Raw genomic sequence first — 12867 nt, 5'->3', positions numbered from 1 at the left:
TCATGAGGGAATTGGAACATTAGCTCAAGGTCCACTCTCCTACTGTTACAGCTTACACAAAAGATTTGTTTTTAAAGGCAGGTGCTTTTGTTTGAGGTAGAATTAAAAGCTCAAAATCTCAAGGTCAATCAACCTGCTGTTATTAAACTTATGTGCATCTAAATCATCTTTTGTGGGTTTTGGGGTAATAATAAGCAGCAATAAAGTGTAGATAATTTGCATGAGGATGACAAATTGGACCTGACCAAACAAACACAGTGTGACTGTGTCCTTTAGAACAAAGGCAATCCAACTGCCTGTCTTAAAAATAATAATTCACCTGAGATTAAATAAAGTCTGGAGTAGATCATTAACTGAGTGCCATGGGTTCTCATGTCAGTCTATCTGATTTTTAATCACATAATTGATTATATCTTTTGTGAAGCAGACAATATTTTAAAATAGTAATGCTTTAAAAACTTATATCCCTGACTTGGATCTCAACATCAAAGAAAACAGATATTTGACGCTTACTGTCAAGTTAATTAAGACACAAGGCTAATAAGCATAGTAGTGGTGGAAGTACATTTTCAATATGATTCTGAATAGATTGGTTCAATGAGACAAATCTTTACGTTCCTTAGAACTCCACAGTTGCACCCTCCCTTTGAAGGATAAGCATTTTAGATAGAACATATCAGACTGTAATAGATTTTCTGGAACTGCCAAATCCTAGGAAGTGTCTCTCTATATGGTGGCTGGTTGAAATAACATGTACACACTCTTGTTTTAATGTCTTAGTTGGATGTATTGGACAGACTGGGAGGAAGATGAAATAGATGACAGCGTGGGAAGGATCGAAAAGGCTTGGATGGATGGCTTCAATCGGCAGATTTTTGTGACTTCAAAGATGCTGTGGCCAAATGGTTTAACTCTGGACTTTCACACTAACACATTATACTGGTGTGATGCCTATTATGATCATATTGAAAAAGTGTTTTTGAATGGAACTCACAGGAAGGTAAAAGACAACTGCTGCTGTTTTTAACCCACAGGCTTTTTTCTTTCACAGAGCCTTGTTGTGCTGTGTTAAAAATACTTTCAAGTTTATTTTTACCCCTCTGAGGTAGCTGCCAATAGTCTCTGTGGGGTGGCTAACGGAGGCTGAGCATTAAGCATTGCAGCTGGCACTTGCCTCCAGGAGACCAAACCCAGCTCACTGTGGTATGCCAGGATTTGTGGGATTTTTAAAAGAAGCTCTCAGGATATCAGAACTGTTTTAAAATGCAGTTTTCCTACATTATTGATGAATTTTATATGACCAAGGAACTCAACTCTATACAAATATGTTCAATATTTGCAGCTGGAATTTAATGTATGCAAAGATGATTTTGAGGTTCTTGGACAAAATTGAGGACGATGTGGTTGATTGTTAGAGAGACCAGACATCACCTTTATATTTCATCTTATAATTACTTAACCATATACAACAGTATAATCTAACTTCAACTATTACTTAAATAATGGAAGAATCACATGTTAGAAATCACCAAAATGCTTCTTTTGACATTACATTCTTTCCTTTTTGGAAAGAAAACTGCACAATTAGGTAATTCTACTGATTGTAGATTTTGTTTGAGAAATAAATAATACTCATTGGTTAAGCTTATTTCAGTCATTGGTTTACTCTCAGAGTTCCAAATATTTTCCCCAAGTTAGATAAAACTGGTTGGCATTTAGCCAAATGCAATGTATTTAACAGGTGCTAACCAAGTATTTACAATTTCTTTGAATTTGATAATATGTATACAACATACAGATCACTTTTATGGTAAGCATATTTTAGCATACATTAAGGTGAGAAAAAAATCAAGAAACTATCTTAATTATACAATATATGTTAATTTGACATGAAGAATTCAGTTAAAAAGAGGAAAAATTAATTTTTTAATCATAAATAAGGTAGGTAACTTCCCTAATTTTCTAGCAAATTAAGTTAATAGAAATGTTTTCTCATATTGTAACAATATTATTTTTAAATGACAAAAGGTGTAAAAGTATTATTGTTGGAGGTATTATTTGTCTTCTAGAATTCTATATGTGTAAATGGACTTAAATATATATCACATGATTTCTCTATTTAAACATCAACAAAACATAATTTGAATGAAAATGAACTTATTAATATAATCAGAATTGAAATTATACCAGTAAGCCTTATCCATGTACTAACAATAAACTTTTCTATCTTCAAAATTAAAGTCTTAATCTTCTTTCCTTTCATCCCCTAGATTAGTTCAATTTTCCTGGGACCAATTAATTCAGAAGGAATCCCTTTCATTCCCACTGCCTTTACATTTTCCTCCCTTTGGCCATTGGATGGGCAGTATTGCAATATATATGACACTAATTATTTAGTTCAATGTCTAGCCAAGAATATGATACTATAATATAATAAGGAAAAGAGATTGGAATGAATATTAGGAAAAATCATTTTCATGTTTGCATTCTTTTTTTTATTAATTGCTCATGACAATACAATGATCTTAACATATCATACATTTGAATCAAATGGGGAATAATTTTTCATTTTTCCAAGTATACAGGCTTCAGAATCACATTGGTTGCATTCTTTACTGTTGAAGTACCATTTATGAGAGAATTGAAATGGATATAATATAGATGGTATCTTTCATATTGCATGATATAAAAAAGAAAAATATGCTCATGTTATGAAATTCATTATTCCAATGTACTGGAAGAAAACAGGAATTAAGACATTAGTTAGATCATTGTCTGTTATGCTTACTTAAACATCATTTTCTCTAAATATTAAGTTATGTTTCTAATGGTCATTTCTAATTTTTCACAATGTGTTTACATTTTCCAGATTGTATACAGTGGAAAAGAATTGAATCATCCCTTTGGATTGTCACATCATGGGAATTACGTGTTCTGGACTGATTATATGAATGGTTCCATTTTTCAACTAGATTTGATAACAAGTGAGGTGACATTACTAAGGCATGAAAGACCACCTTTGTTCGGGCTTCAGATTTATGATCCACGAAAGCAACAAGGTACTGAAAAAACAGATTAAAAAACAACAACAACAAAAAACCTTCTCTGTGTTTCATATATAATAATGCTTCACAGTATTGTAAAAAGCTTTTATTTTGAAAGTGTTGCCAATGTTTTATGATCAAAGGTGTCCACCCAGGTGTCACTCCTACGCCAATCAAATCTTCACTTTTGTTAATGTATAAAATATATTTTTTATTGTTCTATTTATAGCCTGGCTTAGTAAATTTGGGGATCCTGAGCAAAGATCAAGGTTTTCTTAAATATTTCCTTTTTCATGTCATTTCCCTAAAGAATGCTCTTTGTTAAATAAAGTAAACATATAAAAGGAAAGAAAAGAAAACATGTTTTTAAAGAGTAGTTACCGTGAGCACTGAGGAAAAACTTCCACACTTTGAGAAAAATTGAAAAATTAAAAAAAAAATAAATTGCATTGTATAAGTGTTATTTTAAAAAAGTAACTAGCTTAATATATTTTTCTGATTAGTTTCTATGTATATTTAAAGAACATGTCATTATTTTAGATGATTTGATTGTATAACTATGACAATATTCATTTCTTATTAAAATCAGATAATTTTAAATGTTTCATCTGCATGACTTGTTAATGTTTGTTATGCCAGCACAAATAGCATGATTCATAGCTTAGATATTAAACAAAGAAAACAGCTTAGTAAATTATGTTGCAGTTTTTTATGATTCTAAATAGTCACTTTTCCTTTTTATGGCAATATCCTTGTAAAAATTTAATGAGGATACATTTCAATAAATTTAGAATGAATGAATTATATCCTCAATTCTCTGGTGCATATGTTGTCAATAGGAAGTTATCTACCAACAAGTTTTTGAAGATATTTTAGCTAAAGTAGCTATCTTGAAGTCAACTATCTCATTCCAGGGCTTTTCTTTTAGTGTATTAAAATTGCTTTATTGAGACACAAGCACAGTGTTTTAAAATAATAGCAGTGAATAACATGATACACATCAGTAGCTAAAACAGGATAAATTTATCTTTAAAAGAAATAAAAATGGAATTGTTTGGGATAGCATAGGTTATTGCTGTGGACAAGACCTAAAAATAGAGACAATTGCTAGCACCTCTAAGGGAAATTTTTTCTGTTACATTCTAATTACCCTGTCTTTGCCCACATCACCATTATATTTTGTCTATACTAAACTAGAGGCAAAAATGAAGAGGAAAAACTCTTCTTATTTTCTGCAGGATCTTGTTTTAAGGATTATTATTTTTTTCTGCCTTTACAACCATTGATTCCATAATTTATATACATATGTATATATATTTATATGGGAATGAACTTAGGAGTCCTTAACCATCCCTAGCCCTTTCTTATACTTTAATTAGAGACAGGGTCTCACTAAGTTGCTGAGGCTGGGTTTGAACTTGCAATCATCCCTCATCAGCCTCCTGAACCACTGGGATCACTACCGCACCTGGCTAAATAGACATATATTTTTTTTTCCTATTTTCCTTCTCTTCAGAAATTGTTCCTTTTCTTTTGGTTATGTGATGGCACTATGTTATTCCAGTTGGTCTTAAACTTGCTATCCTCCTGCCTTTATCTCCCAACTAGCAGAGATTAGAGGCATGTACTACCATGCCTGGGTAGACATTGTTCCTCTTGAAAGTTTTTGCTGAATTCTTCTAGCCAAACCCCATAACACTTTTTTTTCGGGAGCTGGGGGAGGGCAGGGGGAGATACTGGGGATTGAACTCAGGGAAACTCAACCACTGGGCCACATTCATAGCCCTATTTTTATTTATTTATTTTATTTAGAGACAGGGACTTACTGAATTGCTTGGATCCTCACCATTGCTGAGACTGGCATTGAACTCGGAATGATCCTGCCTTTGTCTCCTGAGCTGCTGGGATTGTAGGAGTATGCCACCATGCTTGGCCTCCATAACATTTTTTTAAATCTATATATGCTTTAAATGTGTAGTTGCTTTAGAGAGTTCATCAGTTGTATGCAACATATTGAAAAACATCCTGATGTACTACAAAATGAACTTTGTCTCACATCTGGATCTTAGCACTTTTTTTTTTCTGAAAACTTGGGCTCCATCAGAAAAGATTCAATGAAAACTTTATTCATAAAATTTCTGTGAGATTTAAAAATTATTTGTTATATTTAATGAAAACTTGTTATTTCTAAAGTTATATGTAATAAGCACTTTAAATATTCAGTGAGTAATATATCAGAATCATACAACAAAGTACATGACAGAGGAATGGTTCTGGTATTTGGGAAGGTACCATAATATACATCTGTGCAGTGTTATCCTTTGGATAGACAGTGGTCTTTAAAAGTGCTTTTTCCTGCCTTTTAATTAATAACTCAAAATAGAGACTTAGCAGCCTGCCAAGATGGCGCACCCCAAATCCCAGTAACTCCTGAAGCTGAGGCAGGAAGATGAGAAGTTCAAGGCCAGTCTTGGCAAATTTGTTAGATCCCATATCAAAATAAGAAATTTTTGAGAAAGTAAAGTTGAGGTTGTAGTTCAGTGGTAGTGCCCCAAGGTTCAATCCATACTACTGCTAAATAAATAAATATGTAAGAAAACTTAGCCCTGATTACTAAACTATCAACTTATTTAAGAAACTATTATATTCTATTTTATTGAGAATATGTGTTCAGCCAAGCTGATTATTTCTCATTAAGTGAACTTATCACTTAGTTTGTTTTTTACCCAGTTTTTTTCCCCAGTCTTATTGACATAGCTCAAGATCCTTTAATAATGACCTTTGAACAGACAATACAATATGAAAATGATGCCTAATTAGCACCTTTTCTCAAGAGAGATTGAAATTGGAAAATCTATTCAAGATCCAATTTTTTTGTGTATTTTTCTATATGGATCAGTGTGATATAATTATATGATAAAATGCACACATGTTTAAATGTATGTATGTTATCTTACTGTGTTATAATTTTCTTTCTGTTTCATTTTTCAACATAATAATTAACAAAGATATTAATTAACATTTGGAAATACACTATTTTATTTACATACTTTCTCATTAAACTATGTGTTAGTCTGTGTTTGGTATCTATAACCATAACTCCTGATAAAAATAACTTAGAAAAACAAACATTTATTTTGACTTCATAGGCTCAATCCAGTGTTAACCAGCTCCATTGATGAGGGCTGGAGGTAAGGCAGAACAACATGGCGGAATCACACATGAGTGTGGGAGACAGAGTGGGGGAGGCTGGAGGTTGGCACCAGCCACATAATGAAAACCCCAAAACATGCCTCTAGATACCTACTTTCTCAGCCATACCCCACCTGTCTATAGATACCTCACCTGTCTATAGATACTGTCTATAGACTTAGTCCATTCAAATTAGGATGGACTGATTAGATTAAAACTCTCATGATCATTTCACTTCCAGTATTAACACAGGAATTTGGGGGGAAGTATTACTTATTCAAACCATAAAATCTATTTTATTGTTTTTACAACTTTCTCTCTCTCCTGGAGAATATAGTTTCTATAACTTCACATAAAACCTATAGTGTATACAGAATATATTTATAAGCAGTATTTTTATATACTTATGTGAATGTAGTATACATATCAACTGCCTGGAACACCATGAAAATATTCAGAGATGCTAAAAATGTGGCATATAAACAAATTAAGTCCGCTAATCAGACCCCTCCCCTCATATCAGGAAATATACTTGTCAATCACTTTCCAATATACCAGATTATTTTAGGAAGGTAGATGTGTATGTATGTGTGTGTGTGTGTGTGTGTGTGTGTGTGTGAATATATATATATATAACCATAAAAACCAGAAAGATAATTCTATATAGTTAGGGATTTAATGTCAAGATATTTTTCTCATGTGGTACTGTCATTTCTTCTGATAAAATTTAATTTAATTCTCATTTTATTTCCATTAAATTTGATATCTATAACAATTTTATTGACATTTTATATCTAAACTAATATTTTGTAACACTCTTCTAAAATTCCCCATATAAAAATAGCAACATTAAAAAATAACATTCTTTAACTTTTATTCTCTAAATTAAAAAACACACCTTGAATTTTCCTGTGCTTTAGAGAATGAAATAATCCAAATTAAGTAAAATTTGAAGAAAAATTGATGACTGCATGTAGTAATGGGTGCTTCTAATACCAGCTTCTCAATAGGCGAAGGCAGTAGGGTCATAGGTTCAAGTTCAGTCTCAGCAGCACAATAACAGCCTTTTTCAAAAACAAAACAAAATAAATAATTCCCCCCAAAACAAATAATTACAAAACCTGAAGAATAGTATTCCATATATATTTTATAATAATAGGTTATTTCATGACAGATGACATCTGTTAACCATTAATTAATCGTAATCATCATATTTACCAGGATGTGGGATAGTCATTATTATCTAAACCTCACAACAAATATTGAAGAAAGGTACTAATGATTTCTGTTACACATATGAGAAACCTAGAGATAAGACAGATATAGCCATTTGCCCCGAGGAAATAGTAAAACAGGATGAAACTACAATTAAATTTGAGATCTGTCTGTCCAGAGCTTATTTTTCACTGAATTATTTGTGTGGCCAATTTTACTCATGCAAATTTTACCTCTATTCTACTTCTAAATGGAAGGAAAAGAACATGTGCTTTCCTTGGTCATTGTAGTCACATTATTGATAAATTTTGTATTCACATTTTTTAAATTTAAAGTGCCCTTAGCTACCTGTGTAGAATTTAGGATTCAACCACATTCTAGTTTACAGACTTAGCAATTTTTATTTAATGTATAACAGGTTTTTTTTTTTTTTAGGTCAAGTGAGATTTAGGTTTTGTGATAAGACCATCATCATAAAATTTGTCTTTTAACACCATATTGTTTTAAATGCAAAATATTACACACACACACACACAGCAAATCAAAAATAAACATATCAATGGCATGTAATTAATTCTGAACAGAAGGAAAGATAAGAAACCTTTTATTCTTTCCTGAGATTAACATCATTTAAAGTCAATTCTGAATTATCCTAGAATAAATGCAGGGTTCACCTGACCTAAGGATTTCACTTTGCTGGTCTCATATTCTTGGAGTAAACATGTTGTCTAATTTCTTTTCTAAACTGTGAACTTGAACATCCCACCATTAAGTGGAAACTCCTCCTGGAGTTTTCGTGTTATGTGTTAGGTACAGAGAGTTCTAATTTCACTCATGATAAAACCCTTAGAAATCAATGAGTCCAGGAAGCATAAAGAAAACAGGGTTTCTTCTTTCCATTATTCTGAAGAAAATCGGTATGAAGGGAAAACAGATGGTGGGATTGCTTTGTGCTGGTTTACGCAGTCTACCACTTGCTAGAAAGAAGAAATTTATTAACAGAAGTTAAATTACTTTGGTCTAGAAACATTGAGATGTTAATCCAAGCTTGTGATGTTTTGGGATATCATTTGTGTCTTTATTACTGTTTCTATTGAAGTTATAATACGCTATAAAATATACTCTTTCCTGAAAAGCAAAGTCCATACAAACAGTATATATCTAGACTTAAGTAAAAATGAGAGAAATTCCTTCATCCTATTAAAACTAATATCTATTCACACACTTGTACCTTGTATACACACTGCAAGTAATTGTTTCCGTCATTCAACGGAAAAGTTTTATTTTATTATTATAATAATTTCATATTTCTCCTAAGGCTGACTTAGATCTTTTTTTTTTATTTTACAGTATTCCTCTACATTTTTGAATTTATTATAAGAACTTTTTCAAGATAGAGCTCATGTGATAGACCTTTTTGAAGTTTTAGCAACTGAAAGTGTCATTTATTCATTTACTTACTCAACTAATGTATATTAAATGTACCTTTTGTGTCAGGCACTATTTGTGAAACAGAATAATTCTTCTTCTGTAACGTAAAAGATTGGGAAAAAAGACTCAGAAAGATCATTATCTTGAACTAGAATTTGAAAGTAGTCTTCATTTGCTTTCCTTGCATATTTGATTTTTTAATGAAATATGTTTCCAAAGTAAATTATCTAGAATTCCAATTTGTTGTTTTAGCATATTATTTTTTCTGTATTCTTTTGAACTTGGTTTATTTATAAGTTAAAGAAGGTGAATTTTAGAGTAAAAATCCTTTTACTAATAGTTTAGAAATAAGAATAGTAATAATAGTTATTATCTAGACATAAATAGTAATTTTAATAAGGAGTATTATTAATTTTTAGACATTAGAAAATTCAATTCAACCCTTATATTCTCATTACTTACAAATAAGATAAAGCCTACCTTAATATTTGATTATAAAAAATGAAGTGAATTAAATATATGTGTGAGACAACTGTCTCTGGGATTGATACATTATGGACTTTCATTAATGTAACTATCAATATATTAATATCTCTTTCCATTGATATAGATGTACAATCATTTGCACTACATTTGAAAACCAGTCACTGAATCATGTTTCAGAGATATTTTTATGTGAAATATTTTGGAAGCTGCTAAAACTTCAAAAAAGTGTATCACATGAGCTCTGTCAAAAAAGTTCATATAATAAATTAAAAATGTAGAGGAACACTGTAAAATAAAAAGGATCTAAATCATTCTTATGAGAAATATGGAATTATTATAATTTATTTAGATTTTAGTTTTCTATCATGAGAGCATAAATACCAATGCCAGTAATTTAATATGTAGCAGTCACAGGATGGGAATATATTTCAAAGTTTGAATAAATGATAATTTATTTTCAAATACTTAAATCTCACATTAATTAGAATGTAAGTATGAATCACACAATTGATTTAAAGAATATAGTCATTGTCATTATTTTTTATTTTTAGTGCCTTTGTTATTCATATATTTTGTAACATATTTTGAGTTAATAGTAATTTTCCAAAATCCAGGTGTTACTAAACTATTGAATACTTAATTTAATTATGTATACAATATGCACAACAAAGACAGTACATCTGAATGACCTGTGGAGTACTGCAGTTTCATCCCATGGTCACGTGATAAACATGACCTTATCTGGTGACTACTTAAGACATTCATTTCTGCATTCCATATTGAAAAAGAAAAAAAAACTGAACTAAGCTTAATTACTAAGTTTAAAAACTGAAGCTAATTCTCAAGTTTTCTTCTGTTTCAAAGTTTATTTTTAAAATTTTTTATAAAGATCATATTAAATTCTCAGAATAATTAAAAGAAGCAATAATATACTTTAAGTCATTTATTCAGATCTGTTGGCACAAAATAATAATGTATGGGAATTAATTAATTAATTAATAATGGTGCATACAGCACCATTTTAGAGAGTATTTTTTTTCCCTTGCTTAATATTCTTTGAATAGCAATCCAACCCCTGAAGCCCTCAGTATAAACCTGTCGGTCATTTTAGTCATATTTTTGTCACTTACACTTTAACTCTCAATTTTATCTTAGTTATTTTATTATTTATTGTATGACCTTGTGAAATTAAAAGCTCTTTTGTTCTTTTTTTAAGAGATTGAGAGAGAGAGAGAATTTTAATATTTATTTTTTAGTTATAGGCGGACACAACATTTTTTTTTTTTTTGTATGTGGTGCTGAGGATCGAACCCAGGCCACAAGCATGCCAGACGAGCGTGCTACTGCTTGAGCCACATCCCCAGCCCTCTTTTGTTCTTAATATTTAAAAAAGATCTTCTGATATAATCAAAACCTTTTTATTTGTACCTTGAAAATGCAACATAGTGTAAATGATGACACTATGTTGTTGACACTGCCAATTGTATTGATAGTGTTATAGAGTTCTTTGTAAAGTTGGACAAATGTATGGCTCAGTTCACTTTCTTTCTTGCCTTTCCAACCTGTAGGAATACATAGCATCAAAATGGTGATTACATTAATTTTATTTACTCTTTCCTACAGCTTTATGAAATATAATTTCCAACCCCTTCAAAAATTTGCTTATTTTTTTTCTGAAAGTCTCTAAAGGTGCTTTCATATATATGTTCATGAATAATTTTCTCTCATGCCTATTTAATTGATGCTCATTTTATGCCTCCTCAGTGCCTCTGCATGTTAGGTCCTATGGGACAACACATTCACCCTTCTGTACTGTACATTCTCTTGATAGCCATCAAGCTGCACATACCCTGTGCTCTTTTGAGTCCTCAACACTCTGTCATATAAGCATACTCTTTGCACAAAATGGAATATCTCAGTCTTGTTCCTTGTTTGCTTTCTGTTTGTGAGAGACCCAAAGCTGAATTCCAAGAGCCAGTAGTTAAGAACTCAGACTTGAATAAAGACAGATGTATTTGACCCTCTTTTTCTTTTTCCTTGTATCTAACTGTCCACAGACCACTTTCTTCTGCAATCAACACTGAAATTCTTCTTCTCTACCAAAAAAATTACTTATTTTAAAGTGTTTCTGAATTTTATTACAATTCAGAAGGAGTCTTGACTACATTATTGAATATATTATATACAGAGCATATCAAAATGTAAATATCTATACCTATGTGTACCTACTAAAAAGAATGTGGGCTTAACCTGGCTGACTGATTGGAATCAATATTCTCTAATATATTTGCTTCTCTCCTATTGTAGGTGACAATATGTGCCGAGTCAATAATGGGGGCTGTAGTACACTTTGCTTGGCCATTCCAGCAGGCCGAGTCTGTGCTTGTGCCGATAATCAACTTTTGGATGAAAATGGGACAACTTGCACATGTAAGTTTCTTTTCTTGTCACACGTATTGTTTATATGCCTCATTCTGAAGATTAGAAAGAAACAGGTGAAACCAAAGGAATTACAATCAAATTGGAGGAGAAATTCAGAAAATTTCTTAGATATTATTCTTTCCAGACTACAAATTATTAAATGAATCAATTTCTAATGAACAGATAATTAATTACAGTGATGAAATTGGCAGAGTATTCTGTCAGTGTTGCATTAAGTTTAACAAAGAAAATTAAATAAGTATATGCCAAACAAGCAAATATTTAATGATATTGTAAAAGAACCTCACCATCAGCACTTGCAACTAAAATCACATAGTTGATGAGATAGTTAGTAGAACATTGGTTTAAAATGACTTAAAATGACCAAATGGGCTCAGCTATCTCTATTTGGTGGTGAAGTACAAGGAAGAAGGCAAAGAAAGAGACTTATAAGGAATTTATAGACTTTATCAAAGTAGTGAAATGATTAATTGAAATGATTGTCCTGGATTAATGGTACTTTTGTTAACTTTTACTGACATTCTCCAATTTATTGCACCTTATTATTCCAAAGTGACTCTTGAAATTTCTTATTTCTACCACAAATTGTCTCCCTTAAGAACAATAACAACAACAATATTATGTATGCACTGAGCTCTCTATAAAAATTTCTGAATGATTTCATTTTGAATTGTATGCTAGTTAGAGTTCTCCAGAGAAATAGAACCAGTAGGATGGATGGATGGATTTGTATATGTATATACACACACACATACAGTTTGAAGGATTTTATTGTGAGAAATCAGCTCACATAATCTTAGGTTCTGCAGTTGACAATCTGGAGATTAGATGCCAATGGACTTGAGACCCAGTAAGAGGTGATGTTCCAGTTCATTCTAAAGGCACAAAAGAACCTAAGGGTCCTGGGGTATTTAGACCCCAAATTATTTTATTATGGAGACTGAACTCTTAATTATCTTGTACGCTATTAGTTTTGAATAACAAACACTACAGTATAATTTATTTTGTTCTCTATTTTACTTATGTAACTGAATATTCTTTGTGAACATAATTTTTA

At 31.3% G+C, this 12867-nt stretch overlaps 1 protein-coding gene across 1 annotated transcript in view; it reads left to right on the top strand.

Annotated features, from left to right (window-relative positions):
• Lrp1b (LDL receptor related protein 1B) overlaps nt 1-12867 on the top strand; it is a 1492917-nt gene that overhangs the window by 731540 nt on the left and 748510 nt on the right. Inside the window, exons 13-15 of the mRNA XM_077794359.1 lie at nt 781-1000; nt 2870-3059; nt 11676-11798. Of these exons, the coding sequence (XP_077650485.1) occupies nt 781-1000; nt 2870-3059; nt 11676-11798 (533 nt within the window). The remainder of the gene's footprint in view (nt 1-780; nt 1001-2869; nt 3060-11675; nt 11799-12867) is intronic.

This window comes from Urocitellus parryii, chromosome 1 (genome assembly GCF_045843805.1).
Source record: "Urocitellus parryii isolate mUroPar1 chromosome 1, mUroPar1.hap1, whole genome shotgun sequence".
Taxonomy (NCBI): Eukaryota; Metazoa; Chordata; class Mammalia; order Rodentia; family Sciuridae; genus Urocitellus; species Urocitellus parryii.
Note: the sequence above shows the minus strand (reverse complement) of the source record. Positions and strands in the feature narration are given on the sequence as shown.